At 45.1% G+C, this 21369-nt stretch overlaps 1 protein-coding gene across 1 annotated transcript in view; it reads right to left on the reverse strand.

The window, feature by feature from the left end:
* zbtb16a (zinc finger and BTB domain containing 16a) overlaps positions 1–21369 on the reverse strand; it is a 135086-nt gene that overhangs the window by 75067 nt on the left and 38650 nt on the right. Inside the window, exon 3 of the mRNA XM_084565417.1 lies at positions 6581–6678. Within this exon, the coding sequence (XP_084421543.1) occupies positions 6581–6678 (98 nt within the window). The remainder of the gene's footprint in view (positions 1–6580; positions 6679–21369) is intronic.

The following is a 21369-nucleotide window of genomic DNA, read 5'->3' on the forward strand; positions in this document are numbered from 1 at the left end:
TGAGCTTGTGAGTATGATGGCTGAAGACCAGCTCCGTCTCCTCCTTGTGTGCTCGTTATTTTGCAACCCTGTCCGAATACTCTGAACTATTACAGTCTTGTACAGAGGGTAACCACTTCTGCTTTGGTTGGCTCTGCTTAACAATCTATGGAACAATATCAAAATAATGCTTTTTTTGTCTTCCCAACCACAGTTTAGTAGCTGGCAAACAAAAACAACATATTTTATTATATAAGTATTCGGTCAAATAAGGTTAAAAGTAAGAGTGGGTTGGTTTTTGATATATATAAGGCGTACTCGCTTAAGAATCTACTCGAGGAACGATCACCACACGTGTGCAGCTGTCTGTAAAGATTATCAGTGAGTGGAAACATTCAAGGTTTTACCTGATAGGCCATCGGGCAACTGAATCACTGACTGCTTGACTGCAATTTGGACCATTTAAACACATCTCATTGCTGCACATATCTGCACATATCGGTGACATTTTGCACACCTCGCTTGCACATTTCCGAACGTCCTACCACCGTGACAGTATTGCACATCTGATTGCGCCTTACGTACCGTCCGCACTCGAGCCTTTTGTACGTAGGCCTCGCTTCCATGCTTAGAGCAAAGTGTGTTTCCTTTATTTTAGTTAGGGATGCACTGAAAATTTTCGGCCAAAAACCGAAAATGCACTTTTGGGCCATTTTCGGCCGAAAATTTGCTGCAGTTGTTGCTTGCATCATCACAACATCCTGTTTCGGCCGTGTTGTTTCGGCCGCAGTTGCTGCTTGCATCATCACAACATCCTGTTTCGGCCGCGTTGTTTCGGCTGAAAATTTGCTGTAGTTGTTGCTTGCATCACCACAACATCCTGTTTCAGCCGTGTTGTTTCGGCGATAAATTTTCGGCCGAAAATGGCACAAAAACAAATTTTCGGTTTTCTGACGAAAAATTTCTGACTTTTATCGCCGAAACAACAAGTGTAAGCAACAAACGCAGCATTTTCGGTTTTCGGCCGAAAATCTACAGTGCATCCCTAATTTTAGTTGGGTTTTAGTTGTGTGAAAGGAACTCTGGAAGCAAGAATTTCACTGCTAAGCTCCTTAAATCTTCATTAATTCATTCATTCATCTTCTGTAACCGCTTCTCCTGTGAAGGGTCCCAGCTGTCATTGGGCGAGAGGCGGGGTACACCCCGGACCGGTCTATCCAGTCTATCCCAGGGCCCAATTTAGAATCACCAATGAACCTAACCAGCATGTCTTTGGACGGTGGGAGGAAGCTGGAGTACCTGGAGAGAACCCACGCAGACACAGGGAGAACATGCAAACTCCACACAGGAAGAAAGGCCCCGATCGGCCCATGGGTTCGAAACCTTCTTGCTGCGAGGCATCGGTGCTAACCACCACGCCACTGTGCCGCCACTTCTTCAAACTTGAACGACACACACACACACTGTATATTTTAATACTCTTTCTGGTTCCCTTGCTTCCCTCGGCACGAGGCGACACATTACGGACACCATCCCTCCACTCATATATCATCACAACGTGCCCTTGAGCAAGACACTTCGCCTGCGACTGGCGGTTAAATAAAGATGGATTTCTTTTAATGTGCTTCAGGTCTCTCTCTCTCTCACACACACACACACTCTCTCTCTCTCTCTCTTAGTCGTCTAATCCGGGGACTCTTTACTATGTATACATACTGTAAACAGAGGATTAACTCTCTTAAGCTATAAAGGCAGTGAGATGAAAAGTTGGAGGTAACGGAGATGGGAATGCGGGCGTTCAGGGAGAGTCTTATTGGTAATCTTATTATGCTGCATCGTCTCGCACAGAAAACGAACTGAATCATATCAGACCCGGTCTGGTCTTCAACGCGCTTGTGTATGACTTAAAAACAAGTCATGCAGTCAAGCAGTCAGTGATTCAGTAGCCCGATGGCCTATCAGGTAAAAACCTTGAATGTTTCCACTCACTGATAATCTTTACAGACAGGTGCACGCGTGTGGCGATCGTTCCTAGGTTAGATTCTTAAGCAAGTACGCCTGTACGATGGTCGATACGGAGGATAAAATACAGTTTAACTCACAGGTTTTGGACAATGCAATAAAACTACACCTTATTAGTTATTTGACCATTTTATAAGCCACGCTCAAGAGTGCAGATATTAATCTCACACTTTACACATACCTTGCGTAACAGTGAGCGTGAAAATCAATGCCGTTTTTTGTTGAATATAAACGTGTCTTTTCTAAAGGCTGCTTTAAAAGATGATAAATATTTAACCAGCTGCATTTAAACTTTGAATTATTTGATGTCTAAAACTCATTCGTTCATTAATTTTCTGCAACCGCTTGTCCTGTGAAGGGTCGCGGGGTTGCTGGAGCCTATCCCGGCTGTCCTGGACAGGTCACCAGTCTATCGCAGGGCTCGAAGATTTTTTTTTCATACTGCTAACTGCATGCTTTGATTAGTATCGCAGTCGAGTATCAGCTCCGAGAACTAAAACGAGATACTTGTGGATATTTACGACCTTTTTGCAGGAAAAGCCGCCCAAGTTTTCAAAGTCTTGTTATTATTATTAATATTATTATTCATCCATGATGTAAAATGGGCAGCTATAATAAAAAAAAAAAAAAAAAGACACCTAGGACCTCAAAATGTGCCCAGAAGAGGCTGAGTCACAGTTCCCCACCCTGCTCAAAACCCCCCCATCTGCAGGCTTTGGCTCAGCAAAGGCTGTCAAACAGTAAACGTCAGGCGGAGATTAAAAAAAAAAAAAAAAGGAGAGGACTGAGACAGAACAAGACGAGAGGAGGAAAAAAAATAAATAAATAGCTGGCACAAGGTAGACTGTACATACTGTACCCTCAGTGGTGGCAGGCAGCCCAGACTGGAGAGCTGCCAAGTCCTCCCGTACAACAGGCACAGAGAGACAGACAGACGGACAGACAGACAGGCAGAGAGTGAGAGACAGAGGGGAGAGCAGAGGGGAGGGAGGGAGGAGGGAGGGAGGCGGCAGCAGCGGTGTCTGAAATGCTCCACATCCACGACACGCCGCGCATACCAAAAAGCCTCTCCACTCTCTCGCTTCATCTCCCCAATATTCTGTCTTTTCTGAAGCGAGCTGAAGGATGATGGCGGCGGTGGCGGCGGTGGCGGCGGTGGCGGTGGAGGTGGGGGAAGAGGAAGAGGAGGAGGAGGAGGAGGAAGAGGAGGAGGATGGGCTGAGGTTGAGGGTTTTGGGACTGGGTGAAGTGTCATCATTACAGAGAGACATGATAAAAATCGAGACGCGGTGTCAGACCGAGAAAAAGCCTTGAAAGTCAAACGGTGGAGGCGGAGGTGGAGGAGAGAGAGAGAGAGAGAGAGAGAGAAAAAAGAAATGAGAAAAAAAAAAAGACAACAAAAACTATCAAAGGCGCTTTGCCTCGGCGCTGTCTCTTCCCTAACCGTCGCCTGTCTCGACAGAAGCGCTTGTCTTGCCTTTTACGCCAGACCAAAGCGGCTATGAATCAACACTGATGTGTGTAACAGTACAGGTTGATGTCGTGCGTCAAGGCAGCCCCGCGCGGAAAGAGGAAAAAAGAGAAAAAAGTTTGTGCACTTGCTGCCACTGTTGCTAAAAATACACTGCCCACATCTTCCGCTCGGTTGCCTTTCTCGAGGTGGAGTGTGCGGTTCTTCCTAGAGTTTTCAATCTTCTTTTTTTTTTTCCATTTCATCTCCCATCAGCGGAGTTTTCGGGTTACGACAACAGCTACAAAGGGGGGGGGGGGGGGGGGGGGAGTTATTATTAACCTGTTGATATTACAGGAGATTTTTTAAATGATCTGCTCTCTACTGGCGCTCTATTCAAGTAAAGATTACCTCAGTGGGATCTAAACCAACACCAGAGCCTCCTGGAAGACGGCGTGACTGTATTTGTCCTTTTCTTTCTTCTGACTTTCTCCAGGAAGTAATCATGATCCTTTTGGCTTAAAGATCCTCAACTCACACTCACTCCTGTTCCTTCAAGTTAGCTTTTTTTTTTTTTTTTTTTTTTTTTTACAAAACTCAAATGGGATTTTTTTGCCGCTTTAATGCTGCTAATTCCGTGCAATCGACTGGACGAGATGAGAGAAAACTGAAACGCTTGGAAAATACGACATGAATAACATAAATAACACAATATAAAAGCATTATCCCTTTTGTGCTTAAAGGAAAGGACACTTGTGCTTTCTTCTGTAAGTGTTTTTGTCACTTAAAAATACAGATTTGCTTTTTAAATGTGCCTTTTTCCAAAGGTGCATGCAAAGCGAGTGCCAATTATGGTTTTTACTGGGGATGCACTGAAAATTTTCGACCGAAAACCAAAAATGCACTTTCGGCCGAAAATTTATCGCCGAAACAACACGGCCAAAACAACACGGCCGAAACAGGATGTTGTGATGATGCAAGCAACAACTGCAGCAATTTTCGGACGAAAATGGCCCAAAAGTGCATTTTCGGTTTTTCGGCCGAAAATTTTGGGTGCATCCCTAGTTTTTACTGACTGATATGGTACGGTAAAATGCTAGCGCCGCTTCAAAACTGCGACATGAATACCTACAATCTTCAGGAAAAGGGAGAGTATAAACTCACAGGATATTATATATATTAGATCCACGTCAGCAGCCAGAGCATGACTCTCTAAGGCTAATCTCCCACCCGCTTTGAGAACGGGATTACCTTGACTCATCGTCTGCTTTTCCGCTTTATCATAATGCTCGACTTAAACAACGCCGCGGGGTTTATTTTTGCCACTGAACTATATGGCACCGTGTCACAGGAACGCGGTAGGGCCGGAAGGGCCTCTTCGGCGCAAGACATTACATCTGAAGAAGCCCGTGCTGCAACTGGAGACATCCAGAGAAATAAAATTCCCTGCATCATCCGTGTGATTTTAAATCAAAACGGCAAATATTTCCTCAGAGCTACTTTTGCGTTCGACTTTCTTGCCGATGAGCGTCGCCATTCGTCTCTGTCATTGTTTGAGTTCTGGTGAGATGTGAGGAAAACAAACGAGCCACTCAATTATGGCTTTTTAACAACTGGAAGCAGTCGGATTGGGGAGTACCAGGGCTGGGTGGAGTGTCAAGTAGAAAATTTAGACCCCGACTTAATGCATCTCATTGGAAAACATACAGGGTTCCGCAGGGCTCAGTCTTTCTCGCCATTTGTGTTTGGGGTTTTGTTCATGTGCAGGAGGGGGCTGTCTCATGAGGTTCCACGGCTTTTACAGTGTCTCAATAAACCATCTGCACTTAGGGCCTTAGGAGAGGGGAACTATTTGCTGCCTATAAAAGACCATGCCATTAAAGCAGTGCTGAACCCAGCAGGCTCAGGGCACGGGGACTGTGCTCGTTTGGGGGGGTGGGTCGCAATAGTGTCAGACTGGACCAATCAATGTCACCAGTGTTCTGACTAGTTGCACAGGCCTCCAGTGTCACGGAGGTGGAGGACGACAGGATGACGATGTGCAGGCACGTTTTTGGGTTAAGTTTCCCAGAGCTGCTCGGCTCGACTGGGCTGAAGAGTCGTTTAATCCACAAATCACCGTAACTGGGTTATGCTCCACATATGGTATACATATCCCGACATGTACTACCATATTTATAATGAGATCAAGCTAAATGTGTGGCAAGTGTTCCCTTCGCTCAGCTTTGCAGCAGCTTAAGCGGCTACGCTCTCGTGTAAAAACCAACACGTTTCACGAAACCAGGCAGTTTTTGCATCTGTGAATAGATGCTGAGCACGTTTGTAAAGTGCAACACCTAAAGTTAGGCTTCAAGAGTATAAGAGAATACATCTGATGAAGAATGAGACATTCACTCGTATGAAAAGGCCCATTCACTTTCAGCCCATTCACTTTAAATCCTATGCATTTTACCGCTCCTGGCCACAATGCACGCTTACTTTTTGGATTCCATTCAGTGTCTCAGCTAAACTTTCGGGGACATAAAACGCATAGAAACAGCAAGGTTACATCCTTTAGACATAAAACGTGGTTGAATGAGTGAGGGAAAATAAGAAAATGCTCAAATAACTTTGGTGCACGAGCAGAAAGAACTGACATTACAAATCTGCGGTAGTTTAACGTCACTATTTAACTTTATGCTGCACTGTACTACATCGTGCTGGTAAAAGCTTCTTCCACTTCTACTTCAGGGGCTTGTCAGATATATATATATTTGATGGGTGGAGCTGCACTCCTCACCCCAGTTCTTCTAAACTCCTGCCAACCTATGTCTGCTTTTGATTTAGGTCCACTCCCGCTTACATTGTAAGGAAACGTAATCTTGCCGGAGGAAGGATTTCACATTCACAAAATTTGCAGCCAAGCTGTACAGACATACCGTATAAACTTAGCATTATATGTGCTTTCCAGACGTGCAAGAGCACATATGGCTCTAATGGGGTTTTACTGGGGCTCTCTAATTTTGGCTTCATATCTTTCCTTTTTGACAGCCCGGGAAAAATCTGACACCTTGACAAGACTCGCTGCTAGCGCAACAGTGATCACAGCGCGAGGGTTGCGGTTTTTAGGGTTTGGTTTGATTTCTTTACCTGAATGCGACAGCAAATGCATCCGGAGACGGAGGCTGTCCAGGAAGCTCTTCCCACACAGCTCACAGCCGTAGGTCTTCATTCCACTGTGCATCTTTCTGTTGGCAAAGAGCAAAGACAAACACGTTTCTATCTTTCTTTTCAGAGCAGGCAAAGCTCAGCGTGCATGCATGTCACTCAGGCAGATGTTTGTGATCTTTTTTTTCTTTCTTTTCAGTTTTGCTTTGCAGCTCGTAACCGAGAAAATTCGGCGCTGGGAAAGTTCGGCCTTTTGCGGTCGAAGGGAAAACGTCACACTCCATCAATCATAACACTGGCACATAAAAATAACCATCAGCGTAACAGGCCGTCCAAAACTACCACACATATTCTTCTGCCGGGAGCACTAGACCATGACTCGGAGCTGTAAATCACTGGGTGCTATTCAAGCGGAGGCATTATCAGCTCCCTACATCTCAAGTGCTGCAGATGGATAAGTTGCTGTAAAGTGAAACAGAAATGCTTTATTCACACACACACACACACACACACGCACAAGCGGGACAGCTACTTAGTCTTATAAATCATTTATGGGACAGTTTTTGACTACCGCTGTCTAAACTATGAGGCGGTGTGCAGCATGAAGAAAAAGAGTCCTGCAATGAATCGTCTATTTCCAAACAAGACAGTCATTAGGCCGTAACGCAGTTGAAGCGCGCAAGGTCAGACAAGACGAAAGGGTCAATATTTGATTATGTGGTAAAGGCCTTGAAGGTTAGGTAACCGAACAACGTCTGACAACAGAAAGCCGAGCCTCACAAGTCTCTCACCGTTACGAAATCCCCAAAGACCCCACGGCTCAGCACAAAGCATATTATTCTTGAGAGATATCTGAAAGTGCTCTAAAGCAATTAAAGGTGACACGAATTGCCAAACAACTGCCTCCCGAGAACTTCAAATGCCTCACCTTGAGAGAGGTGCACAAAAAAGGCTCGCACCCACCCGTGATTTTAATGATTGTTTGTCAAGTTGGCGCGGTTTCAGGTTTGGCGCACTTAATCATCCAAAACTGTTGCTCATTTTGAACAGCGAGGCTCCAGAAATGGAATATCATCTTTCTGATGATAATGCTAAAATGGGAAATCAAATCCACGACAGACAGCTGTGGAGAAACACCACAGATAAATCCTTGGGCCGAAAATAAATATGCACAGGAAACGAGGCGCGGTCCCATACTCAGGTGAGAGTACAAAAACGAGACGACGTCAAACAGATTCCGCCGTCGAGTCAGGTGGCATGCACGGAGTGATCAGCCGAGTGCATTCCTGGGGAAACAATGCCCTTGATAAGAGATCCGCTCAACTTGGGCGAGATGACAGCCATCCATCTTAGCGCCTCAACAAAGCCACAGAGGAGGAGGTGGTGCCACTCTCCCAAAACATGACTGATTGATGTCAGACGCCGAATGCAAATTGATTTACAGCTCTCTTTTTGCGCCTCGAGAGGGCCGGGGAGAGACAGAGCGAGGACGAGACCCAGGCAGACAGAGAGAGATTACGGCACGTCCGGTGGCAACGGTTGCAGGAGTTATTAAGCAATCAAGTCTATGGCTTCACTGGCAATTAACTGCAGGAAAAACCTCCTTGAAACCTGAAGAGAGTTGGAGTAAAGCTCCGAGATGTAGGAAAATACGGAGAGGGTGAAGAAGTCATGATAACCATTTAGCGGTAAGAAGTTGCGGAGAGACCCTGGAAACCGAAGGCAGAATGACAGCCCCTTGGCAAAGCAGTGAGTGATTAAAAGGTCCTATAAATGCCAACTGCCCCCAGACGGGAAGGGGGACACTTGAAAAGCCAAAAAGGGAGAGAAAGTGACACAGAGCGAAAAACAGCAGGAGCGCAGCTGGGAAAGAAAGCAATACTCGAAGGTTGCGCATCAACCTGCAACGTAACGGTCGGTGCATCATGATGTAAGGTGCTTTCCTGAAAAGATACCACTTCCTGTTTTCAACCGGCAGAGAAATCTTTATTTGAAAGAGGTACAACAACTCGGCACCAAAGTGTCATCAGGCGCATATAGTTGGGACAGCTCAGGAGCAATCGGGCCGAAACTGCAATACGTCTTACAGCTGCACCGCTCTCTGGTCTATTGAGGCGACTGGCACGCTGACATCTCTGCCATTTCTACAGAGCAGTTCGCCTTCAACGATCGGCGCAAAATAGCAGCTCCAGAATAACGGCCTCGTATTTTAACCGGCCTTGATTTTTGCCTAAGACACGAGAACGCCGCAAGGGCCACACACGCGATGTACTCTCACACTTTCAAGCACGATAAGGGGGGAAAAACACACGTAAGTGGTTAGCCGCAACACACACAGAGCACAAAGCCTTTCAAAGGCCCTTTGTGTCCCTCCTCAATCTGACCATTGTGCCCCCCAGACAGAGCACTGATAAGGTATGGATGGACTTATTAAGGGCGCTCAAAGTGGAAACCGATGCCACGTGTTTTCGCGGTAAATGCAGTGTAGATGAGCAAAGCGTGGTGTGTGTGTTAAATGTAACTGCAATCGCTAGAGCTGCCCCACCGAAACGGCACATTGATGCTTGATGTTGAGCAGGACGGTAACGGCATCTGTTAAAGTCTGTTAGAGGGAAGGGTCAAGAATCTGCCCCGCTGAAACAATAACGCTGCCCTTTATTTTCGGCATTCAACAGTATTAAGTCACAAAGACATGAAGCTTCTGTGTTTCAAGGAAGTGTACATTTTACAGTTTCTGATAAAAATCAATTTACTGAAATTTAATTATGATAAAGGTGCAGCAGTTGAATTTTTGGAAGCAACAGTGGGAGTCGCTAACAACGTGGTCAAACCTAACCCTATATGGGCCACATCTGAACCAGACCACTGGTAAGTTTTCTAACATTGTTTTAACCAGCTCATCCAACCTGATTAGCTACCTGGCACTGATCAGCCACAACATTAAAACCACCAACAGGAGAAGTAAATGACACCGACCATCTTGTGACAATACAATGTTCTGCTAGGAAACTTTTGGACCTGGTATTCATTCGTACTGATGTTACGTAGACATGTAGCACCCACCTAGACCAGACCAGGCAACCGGCAACCCAAAAGGTGTTGACCTGGCCTCCAAATACCCTAGATCTTAGATCCCGAACTGATTAAGTATCTGTGGGATGCCCCGGAACAAGCCCAGACACCACAGGACACCCTCAGAAGGCCCATGTCCATTGTCTGATGAGTCATGACTGTTTTGGAGGCACAAGGGAGACCTACACAATATTAGGAAGGTGGTCAAAATGCTGTGCATGATTGGTGTATATAATAAATTGAAGCAAGGGCAACTGAACATATAGTATTTTGTTCCCTTTCAAGCATATTCCGAGCGTTTGTCTGACCACTTTTTGTTCCTTGTCCTTACCTACCTTTGTGCGCTCGCTGTGTGCTCAATGCTGTATCCTTTGGATGACACCTAGCTTGTGTTCCAGGGGGGTCATGGGAATCAAATAAAAGATATGATTCTGTATGGGTGAGTTTTCTATACAATCCAGTGTTGAGAATGCTGTCTTCCTCATGACAATCTGTGCAAGAACTGAAGAAGATACTTGGCCGAGCGGTAAAACGTCTTCAAGAAACCCTACAAGAGTAGCCGCCGTTGTTTCAGCTCATCTACCTGGCACTTGATCACATACCGCGCTGCATCGTGAGTGAAACTGTTCACAATAGAGGGGGCAAACAGGTCAGCGCGTATGATTTGTTGGTCTGAAGTGTGTGTACCGACATGAAGCGCGCTTATTTGTGGACTGTATGGAGCACAAACTACAGTAAGTAGAGTAATACGCAACATTAGGCGACAGTCAGCATTTAAAGGTCCGCTTTATGTGCCCCGTAAGGCTCGATAATGGCTATTCTTTAATTATATTTCACACACTCGACTGCTTTAACGAGGTTTAATGATATGTAAAAGGACACTAAAATATTGTCTGTGATTAGTGATCTAGTTCCGACAGAGCCCCGTGCACACGCCGTCCTCAAATCCCATCGTAACTGTCTGCTTTCATGTTGTGCTTCTGAAATAGATGATGAGAGGTGTGTGTGTGAGCGGTGGGTGGGAGCTGAGGGAGGGAGGGAGCTGAAGGGAGGGAGGGTGATTTGAAACAGACTGACTGTAGCCATTAAGGAAGTTCACATAAAACTCTCTCAGGCCATTTACTCAGTTAATAATCGACTTTGTCCAACAGTCACTTTTGACAACAGCAATAAATTTTAAATTTATGTCAACAAAACATATGCCGATCACCTCGTGTGTGTGTGTGTGTGTGTGTGTGTGTGTGTGTGTGTGTGTGTGTGTGCGTGCTCCCTCGTAAAAGCCGGCACGACCGAGGGCTGTCTGTCTTCATGCGTGCGCGCGTGTTTGAAATGTGAGTCGATTACAGGCCCGTGTTATTGAGCCGTAACAGCTTGCCTCGTGTTATTCACAACTTTTTTCCCCCCAATTTTGCCGCCGGACTCGGCCGGCCATACATCATACCTTAGCACTGCATTAGGTGGAGTAATGACCTGGGCTTCCCACCTGCCCGCTAATTGTGATATAACGCGGCTAAAGAGTCAAAAATAAGGAGATAATACACACTGTAGTGAGCGGAATAACTTAACGTCCTCTACGGTTCTTTGATGGCTTTGCGTTTTTCCAATGACCGACACCCTCTCCAGTTCACCATTTCATATCGCCACGTCCAAACAGAGCCACGCTCCATAACTACGCGTCTCCTCGCTCGCCTTGAGTGGTGTTCTCCATCCTCGTCTACCCTTTCATCTTTTATTTTTCCCGTTTTTCTCCCATCCTCTCGTTGCTGAAGGGAGCCGTAAAACACCCCGAAATGATGTTTGCAAATGTGTAAATAAAAAAAGGTTTGCAGGGAGAGAGAGAGAGCGAGATAGAGAGAAGCGGGGCGTTAAGATGGAAAGAAGAAAACACTAAACGATAAAGGGAGGCAATTGATAAGAGGTGGTAAATTGAGGGAAGCTTGTGCGGTGTGTCTGTGGCTGTTTGTTCATTAGTTCTGTGGGTTCGCAGGGAAAAGAACGGATAATTGTCGGAAAGGATGGAGGGCAGAGCTAGGACTTAAATACCAGATGCATGGCAATGAATCTGAGCATCTGAGACATTTATTGATTAGAAAAAGAAGGGAAGTTTACACAAAACCCAATATCGAACCCATTCTCCTTTGCGCACTCCTTCTGTGTGTATCCTTAAACCTGCACTAATCCATATTTTTGAAACTACTATGTGTACAATCATAACCCGACTCTACAGTTGCCCCCTCAGCTCCAAGTAGTAGATTTTAACCTCTTTTAATTGGCGGTTTTGTTCCACCGACTCTCATTCTCATCGAGAAAAACGGGCGGAAAGCAGCAACAAAAGAAAAAACAACTTGTGTACACCTGGTCTAGTCTAGCACCAAACGAAGCACACAGTTAGGAACTATCTGCTGGAAACAGTTGGTGGTGAACATCTATCAGACAAGAAAGGATGTTTTTCGCGGGAGCAGTGGAGACTGAACAGAGATAAAAGGAGGGTTAGTTGGACTTCCATTCGTCAGTCGGACAGAAGCACCGCTCCAAATGAATACTAATTTTGCACCGTGTTTGCATGGGGAGATAAGAAACTGTTTGGCAACCCGTTTGACACGACTGCTGTACAAGGCGACGATACGTTGAGTTGTCTCAACTGGTTTGACCTCTTCTAGTAGCCAAAGGAGCCTGTTAATGTAGATTTAAGGGCTAATTTACTTGTGTTAATGGTTAAAACTACAATTTTCATGCATGTGTTTTGTTTTGATGTGCGTTCTGAAACCACTGGGGAAATTTTCAAAGAGCTGTTTGGAAAGAAATGTCAGAAATATGGGTGCGTTGAGGGAATGTTTCTCACTTCATGCTCTTATTAGTTTGTTCAGACGGATAAAAAAAACACTATTTTGAAATGTTTATGTAAAAGCTAAGTCACCACAGACTCTATTCATCCTTACATCTGGTTTTACATCAACATTTTCTTTAATTGTGCTCTGATAGATTTATTTTAAAACCAGAAGAAGGCGGCGCCATCAGCTTTTTACAATGGTAAAGGTGTTAATTTAGCTTTCAACTGCGAAATAAGCAACTATTTGTTTCTTAAAGAGGCAATATGTTAAAAGGGAACTACTGTTTTTTACAACCTGGACCTTATTTCTGGCATAAAATACCATTGTTTACTCACCCATATGACTTTTGTGTAATTTGTAGTCCTTCGGGAGATATTTAGATCTGCGTATATCCATATAGTGGGAGTGACTGGGGCACCGAAACGCAGCCCCTAAATAACGCATTATCTGCCATGAAACTCATTCATTTCACCAATATTTTGTTATCTTACGCTAGTGCTATTCCCTGTTGAGTCCGGAGTTATGACAACAAAATATTGGTGAAATGAACGAGTTTCGCGGCAGAAAATGCGTTATTTAGGGGCTGCGTTTCGGTGCCCCAGTCACTCCCACTATATGGATATACGCCGATCCAAATATCTCCCGAAGGACTACAAATTACACCAAAGTTGTATGGGCTATGCTGAGTTCTCTACCAAACACGCAGAATCCATTTTTTCCACTAATGGTCAATGCTACACAAGTCGCCTGTAACGTGGAATACATTTGGTGTAAAGGCTACAACATTCAGATTTTTATTAATTTTGATATTTTACGTTAAAAGAAAAAAAACATAAATTTGTCTAACGAGACTAATTATGATGCTATCTGAACTATTAACAACTACTTATACAGTATATGGCACATAAAATTAGGATCACGTGTTTTGTATGAGTCAACCATGTACTGTAATAACGTGGGTGTTGGATTTAGCGCCAAACCGTCGTAGACAAATTTTGCTAGCTAGCGCTTGTAAAGTGATGCTAGTTCACATTACGTCTGGAGTCTTTTCCTCCGGGTTTTGCCCGACACTCTCTTTAAATAATTATAAATCTCCATGGTCTAAAAACTCAAGAGGACAACTATCGGGATTTAAAAAGTGGTAGCAACGTAAATTTTTAGTAGCGAACAACACATAGCTTCACATGCAACGTGTGTCGTCCGTGCCGTTTTCTTCGTCAGGTTAAATTCAGTACAGAAAAGGTGAGCGACCGGTGTGCGAGTACAACGTTGTTTGAAACGTGCAAAAATATTTTCGACGACGAGACGACAGCGGAGCAGATTTGACCCTGGCAGGCCGCCATAGTATGGACATTGTATGGGAAACCCTAAGGTTTATATACTGTTTGTTTGTGCTTTATTAAGATTATTAAGCCGCTTCCATTTATTTTGATATATTAAAATAATTTTCATCCGCCAAAACTACAGGCCCGCTGTTAACATAGCAGTTCTCCATGAGCACTCGTGCAAACAGAGCCAAATTTACCCTGCAAACTATACTATCTAAAATAAAAATCAGATTTCAGTTATTTCTAACTGAATATTCAAAATACGCAGACGTGTGCAAAGCTAGCGTTAAGTGGTGCTACAGCAGGAGATGGGACCCGGCATGTAATTGTAAGGCTGCGAGAGCATGTAATGTGACGTTAATAGAAGAGACAGGTCAATCAGCAATGCTCTACAAACACAGGTCAATAAAAAGACTTTAAAAATTATCCATGGTATAAGTGGGATAATGCACTCCAGAAGTAAGAGCGGAGCCGATGCAACATCCATTTGAGGATAAAAGGCGCAGGGCGGATGAGGACCACTGCTGCACACAGACACACACACAGACACACACACAACTCCCTGTCGTGGTGAACAAAGCCGAAATGATGCACGAGGCAGTTCGGTGACACTTTGGTGGCTGATCCTAATGTGGCCATAAGTGGCGCAGTGTGCTGCCGCCACCTCTTATTTTGGTTTTCTGACAGAGAGAGAGGGAGACGGAGGGGAGGACTTTTTTTTTTTTTCTTTTTTCAACATGAGTTTCCAGTCCATTAGGGGGCTGGCCATGTCACACAGACAAACATGTTTGGAGGGGGGGGGGGGGGGGGGGGGGGGGGGGTAGGAGCAGAAGAGTGATTGGCGGTCAGAGAAACAAAAGGATCATCAGGAAGGAAATAAAAGGAACAGATAGATAAATAACGAATGATAGCGCCTCATTTGTTTGCCGTATGTACATCTTGTCGTCTAGCGAGCTGCACCATGTGTGGCTCTTAACATTCACATGCATCCATTTTGTGGCGGTCTGAAGAAGCAGGTGAAATAAGCTCCCTTTCTGTCATTTTATCCCTGCTTTTAAGCCTCCTCAATTCCACTGCCCTCCCATCCCCATCCCCTCCCCATCCCCATCCCACCCCTCTGTCTTTGCTCAATCAAAATGTATCAGGCAGGCTGGCGTAACACCGGTCGGCGTGGGCTGTTTATCCTGAGTCCTCCTGCACATATCAATGACTTGGCCCCCGTTGTCCCCCCGCCGGGGAGACGTTCATATAAATTCAAGCCACACACGCGAACGGCGAGGCACTCGTGTTGAGCATAGATGAGTAGCAGGGCAAGAGGAAAAGAGGAGAAACAGAAGGATGGGGAGGGAGACTACCGCCGCCTTTCATCCTCGTTGTGTTATTTATAAAATCGCAGACACTACCACCCCCAAATATGCCCCGCGGGTGTCTCAAGAGAAAGAAAAGCTATGCAACAACGTCAAGGTAAAAACAATTACAACCCCGACGACGGTAAACAACTGCTTTTTTATTCATTTGCTTGACTGACACAGTCCCCCGTCTCAGCCTATATGTCACCTGTAGTCATGGCGTCAGCCCGGCGAGATGCGAGACTCCTCTCAACTTTTGTCGGTGCGGCTTGATAACGAGCGGGATTTTGACGGCCGGCTGTGCGCGGCTAGATTAATGATATCCACGAGTTTCATTAAAATCCAATCAGTCATGTCTGAGTTAAGCCCACAAGAGGTGTCCTCACCTACAGCACTAATTAATGCGTTGCACAAACTATTAATGGCAGCAGGCGCCGCTTAAGAGGTGATACGCGGAGCATTTCGCGTCTCCGAGGAACACATTTCCAATAAATCCCGTTGCTACCATCATTTGCCAACACGTGTCCTCACGCTCCGCATCTTCTTATTTTAAAAGAAGATGAATGAGGGCCGAGATGAATAGAGCCAGTGTGCATTCTGACCTGAGTAAGCTACTGCCAAGGTTAAACAGTTTGAGTGCAGTTAAAATGATATATACTGAGTAAAGGTGTGTATTATTTCATGCAACCGTGTAACAATAACTCTCTTTAAGGCTTTAGTTTTAAAAAATTAATAGAGTTACGACCTCAGGATGAGCAGATTTTAAAGTCCAAGTGCGCTCGCAAGGCCTCCGAACCCCTTTCAGGGATAAAATTGCCGGCTTGCTTTATCCGCAGCAGCTTTTTTGTCATTTAGACATAGCTGCGCTTTACGTAAACGTTCCTTAAGGTTTTATTTGGACGTGGCAGGACGGAAAAAGCCGCAGCGCCAGCGAGGTAGAAGTGGAAGAACTGGAGAACGGCGAAGACGCGAAGGAAGAAAGGTGTCGTCGGATCGCGTCTGTGAGTATTTTGCTATTGAAGCCTTAATTAATGACTGCTGATAGCGTCGGGGACACTTAACAAGTGTTGTCACTGTTCTAATTGTTTATTAGAAACGTCGTTCTGCCACCTATTTTACCAGAATCTCACACTGCACAGGTGGAATTAGGTTGGGACGACACAACTGATCGTTTTCCATTTTTTTAAAAAAAAAAATTTTTCCACCCCTTTTGATGCTTCACAGGGGGAAGTTCAGAAAAGTTTCATGACTGCAACGTGTTCCTCGGGTCGTGAAATAAAACCTCCAGGCTCCCGACTAAATTGCTGTCAGGTACGTTTCCTGTGAGGATCAGGATCAAAACGCAGCGCTGAGGCTGCGAGAAGCTTTTTCCGTCTCGAGTTGCCGCTCAGCTCCCGTCTCACAACTTCTCCGTAAAAAAAATAAATAAAAAAAATTATAATTTGCAATAATTATTACCACCCGAGCGTGACTGCTTTTCCACATACAGTTAGAGGAGCTTCAGTTTTTCCGGTGAGAGAACAATAACAAGGGACTTCTAATTGCGCTTCCTGGGCAGTAAGACGCCATTTCAACTTAATCCCAGTAAGATACCTGGCTTAGAAAGTAGGATTCACTCTCTAATACCCTCGGTGTTACCCAGAAAGCCATTTCAACCTCTCTCACACTGAGTTCTACTCAGTGTAAAGTGCTCCCACCTCCCTCCTTTGATAAAGCCCTTTTATTCAATAAGAGGTGACGCCGAAGAGAGAATATGACGTGGAGGTCGCAGTTCAAAAAGGAGAACATAACACTGCACCCGCGACGGTTAAAAGGCATTCAAGATGGAGTGGTTAGTGAGAAAAATTACCTGAAGCACGAGCGTGAAAGAAAACAGTGAAGCATCCCGCAGGAAGAGCCCATGTGCAAGCGTTTAGTCGGCTATCAGCCACTTAACTTGTAAAACACAGTGGTCAAAACGCAATAAACCTGGTTTCTCTAATAGAGAACAGAAATATTACACGCCATCGAACGTTTCGAAAGCATCGGAAACAACCGCGGGGGATTCGCGCGGCCTGTGCGCCGGTGCTGGGCGGCGACGCACAGGTGCGAGTGCGCATACGTGCAGCCCCCCTGCAGTTTCTTCCCCCGGGTCATTACTATAAATGACAGCGTGCTCTTAGTCAACCAGCCTGGTTAAATAAGGATTAGAGGGATGAGGAGAAAATAACTTCGCACTTTTGAGGGCAGCAAATGGTGTTTGGAAAAGTCTGCGAGCTGAAGTAGAAGCTTTATAATTTGACATCCCCGGTTTCTCCCCTCCACCCAACCCTTTTTTTTTTTTTCCCCTCTCATTTTAACTAGACCTAAAGACACTTTCACTCAAGTGTTGGAACAGTGGGAACAAAGACGAGGGGAGGGGGAGAGCATGTAAGATCACATGTATAAAGTATTTCTGTTAAAGCCCATCTCTGAGACAAGCACCAGCGCCGCTGCTCGCTCTTCCCCCTGCTACTCTTTTGGTTTGTGCATCAAAAGACCCTGCCGTCTGAAAATAGCACGTCAACATTTCTGTTTCGTCTTGTTGTTTCTTTCTTTCTTTTTTTTTATTCTCGACAATGTTGCCAGTTTGCTGGATTCCTGTTTTTCCTCTGCTCCTGCTTTCTTGATCTGTGAGAGGTTACAGCGCATTGAGTGAGACGGTTGGCTCAGGCATGTGTTGGTGTGTGTGTGTGTGTGTGTGTGCAGTAGCAGAGCTTTGGTGGTCTATAAAAAGCAGCCAGACAAAGTCTTCCCTCTCTCCTCATGCATTATGCATTGGCATCACCTTCCATCAAGTGGCAGAAAAACCTCAAAGATGTCTAACTTTAGCTTCCATTCTGAAAGCCAAACAGAGGAGGAGATGTGTTATTTTGACTGCCGCAGTCGAGCTAAGCACCTGTTACATCAATAAAAGCCGCGTTTCGCAACGAGAACGCCGGCGACGACTACCTGTGCGACGGCGCGGCGCTCGACAGAAAAGAAAAGGCGGTTAAATGCAGCTAGAGGTGGGCGAGCGGCGGGGGGAGGGAAAAAAAGAAAGAAAGAAAGAAAAAGAGTTCAAATCAGATCAGATGACACCGGATCAAACTTTGACCTTGCGGAGAAGTTTTGTCTTTGCGTTGTCAGTTAATAACACGGAGGGAATCCAAAAGACTCATGATGAAACGGCTTCAAGAGGAAAAGAAATGTTTGACTTTAGCGGGAATGTTTCCGAGGGAAGGGCACGCGGCTTTAGAAGCAAATGATTTCGATATTTTAGTCGCAGTCGTGGAAACCTTTACGAGATAGTGTACACGTTTAAATAAGAAAAAAGAGCTTATGGCACCTTTTTGACACAGCGTGCATCAAAAATCTAAAGGTAAAGCCAAGTTAACCCCATGAACGTTTTATTCTATCACTTAAATCAGGAAGACACAGATTTACAGAATTTAAATTACTGCCAAACTCGAATAAATAGAATAAATTAAAAGGCGAGACAGTGAGCGCGGCGCCGACCCTAAATAAGTTGGCTATATATTCATGTTGGTGTTTTGCAGCAAACGCGTGACATGTCACTGCTCCGCAAGCATGACTACTACTGTTGACCAGATGTTGCTTATCTCAGGAAACACTGGCGCGCCGTCAATATTCTGTCGAGTCCCAACTTCACAACGCTGCTCAGTGTAAACACTCTTGTTTGTCTGGAAACAGGAGAGAGACCTTGTGATTTTATTTTTTTTTCGGAGCCGGCGAGAGCCAGAGCGGACCAGTTGACAAGGTGATTATTTTGGTATTTGGACACGGCTCTCAAACTATTATGCAATGCCGCTGGGATTGATTTACTGTACGCCTCGTAACGCGGGGCAGGTCACATTCTGGGAAACAGATAGTGGCAGGCCGGCGTGTTTGTGTGTCGCATGCGTGTCTGTGCTTTTAAAAAAAGAAATAAAGGTACGATTGCAGGGGCTTATTTTGACACCTGAGATGGCCGCGGGCGGGTTGTTTTGATGCGCCTGACCTCGCAAACTTGTGAGTGTGTGTGGGTTGGGGTGGTGGTGGTGGTGTGGGGTGGTGGTGGTGGTGGTGGTGTGGGGTGGTGGTGGTGGCGGCGGCGGTAGGGTGTAGCTAGGGGAGGTTCAGGTGGCAGCGGTGGCGCTAGGCCATCTGCACTGTCATTCACCGCACGTCCGCCTTCCAAGAGTTGCACAGCACCCACGGGCGTCCCAAACAGCCCCAGCCGGAGCTCTGCGGGGCAGCGGTAAACAAGTCGCTCTCATCTCATTGCGCGCGCGCGTGTGTGTGTGTGTGTGTGTGTGGAGGGGAGGCTTCGCGGTGATACTATATTCCTGTACAGATCAGATCAGAGAGCTGTGGAGCTTCCTTTCTGATGGTGCTTCCATCTAGACGAACGTGCACATGTTGCCCACGGCGACTTGTTCAATTATACAATCCGTGCACATACATCAAGAACTACGTGGACGACAGCATAGGAAACATGCCAATATATTTTGTATTATTATTTTTGTATTTTAGTATTCATAGTATTCAATCTGAGCCGTCCAGTCCCTCAATAAACAGTAAAACCCACCTGGATATTTAAAATTCTTCTGCAGTATATTTAACATTTATTACGGTCTTACTCTGTCTGTGAATGAGATCGTTTGCAAGTGCATATTGCACTATTTATTTTTAAATTTTTTATGTACGTTTGCATTTTATTCTTCTTCTATCTTGCAATTTTCTTGCATCATGCATGCAATGACAATAAAGACTTTTCTAAATTCTAATTTCTCTCTAATATAATCCTGGTCAGATTTACAGGGTATGCATGTCAGACAAAAAAAGCACTTAATATTTTATCCCAAACAGATTCTTGTCGCATATTTAAGGTGTAAACTGCCATATCAAACTGATGGCAATTGTGACAATCACTTACTGCAATGTCATAATGGGAGGAAATAGCCTTAGCAGGTGAGGATCTGCAGCTAATCTCTATTTTTACATCTCGCAAATTCAATTATTTGAGCATTTCAAACAATAAGCGAGCCGTGTTGCTGGCATTTGGAATCACTTAACAAATGTTTTCCCTTGTCCTACATACATGCATGCATTACAGCTAATTCTGGGTTCCACGTTTTATTTTCCGCAAACTTTCTTTTCATAAAATAAATACAACGGAATAAAGTGTTACCCTTGCGGGGGAAAGAGTTGTATTAAATATGACTTAGTAGAGAATAAGCCGGCTCAAAGGAAGCAGAAAGATAATGAAGCATGACAATTGCTCCTATTTCTGGCAGCCCCACTGATGTTCCCTGGAGGTTCCTAAACCTGACTTTGGGAATCATTGGTGTCTGTTATGTAACTAGAGCTTGCTCTGTTCTTATTTATACCTGATGTCTCTTCTTTGCTAGCTGTCACAAGGCGGCATGCCTCTCAGCCTCATCATATCTGGCCTAAACCCCGCAGTTAACTATGGATAAACATGTTGCCGAAGATTTCCACAGCTTATATTAGTGCCTTCATCTCCGCACAGCACCCTATTAAGTGGAGAAAACTTCAGCAAGTGAGTATGACAGCTGAACAGCAGCCAGTGAATGGAGTGGGCGGTCTGTGCCAAGAATTTCTGTCGGCTTGAATCAGTGCATTTGCCTGCACAGCGGAGGGTCATGTGAGAGTTTCGGGGTCTGCGCGTGTGAAATATAGCTAATAACGGCGCGATGGCACACATGAAAATCGCACACACACACACACATCCGTTTGATTCTTTTAGGACACAATGGCTTTAAGAGGCTGCGAGGAGCCACCGGCATTGAATTGGGTCCGCAGTACGTCACTCTTATGTACACAGAGGGAGGGGAGACCGTGAGACAAGAGTTCCAACTAGAAAAGAAGGAGAGAGAGCGAAAATATATTGTGCGAGGGAAAGGATAAAATATGTGCTGACAGCTTTTTGGCCGGAGGGCTAGAACACTGAAATAGTAGCGTCTGGGTGTCAGGCCGGGGTCACTCCCTTCACTCGAGAGCAGACTTTTCCCCGACCCCAGCTAGGAAAACATCACACACCACTACAGTCGACTGATAATGTAGTATCTGACAGATAATGCACTAACTTGTCCAAATGTGACACTGAGGCACCTTGGAATGAGCTGAAACTCTAGAAAGACCTGTCAGCTGAATAAAATCATTTCATT

The sequence above is a fragment of the Chelon labrosus genome (genome assembly GCF_963514085.1).
Source record: "Chelon labrosus genome assembly, chromosome: 17".
Taxonomy (NCBI): Eukaryota; Metazoa; Chordata; class Actinopteri; order Mugiliformes; family Mugilidae; genus Chelon; species Chelon labrosus.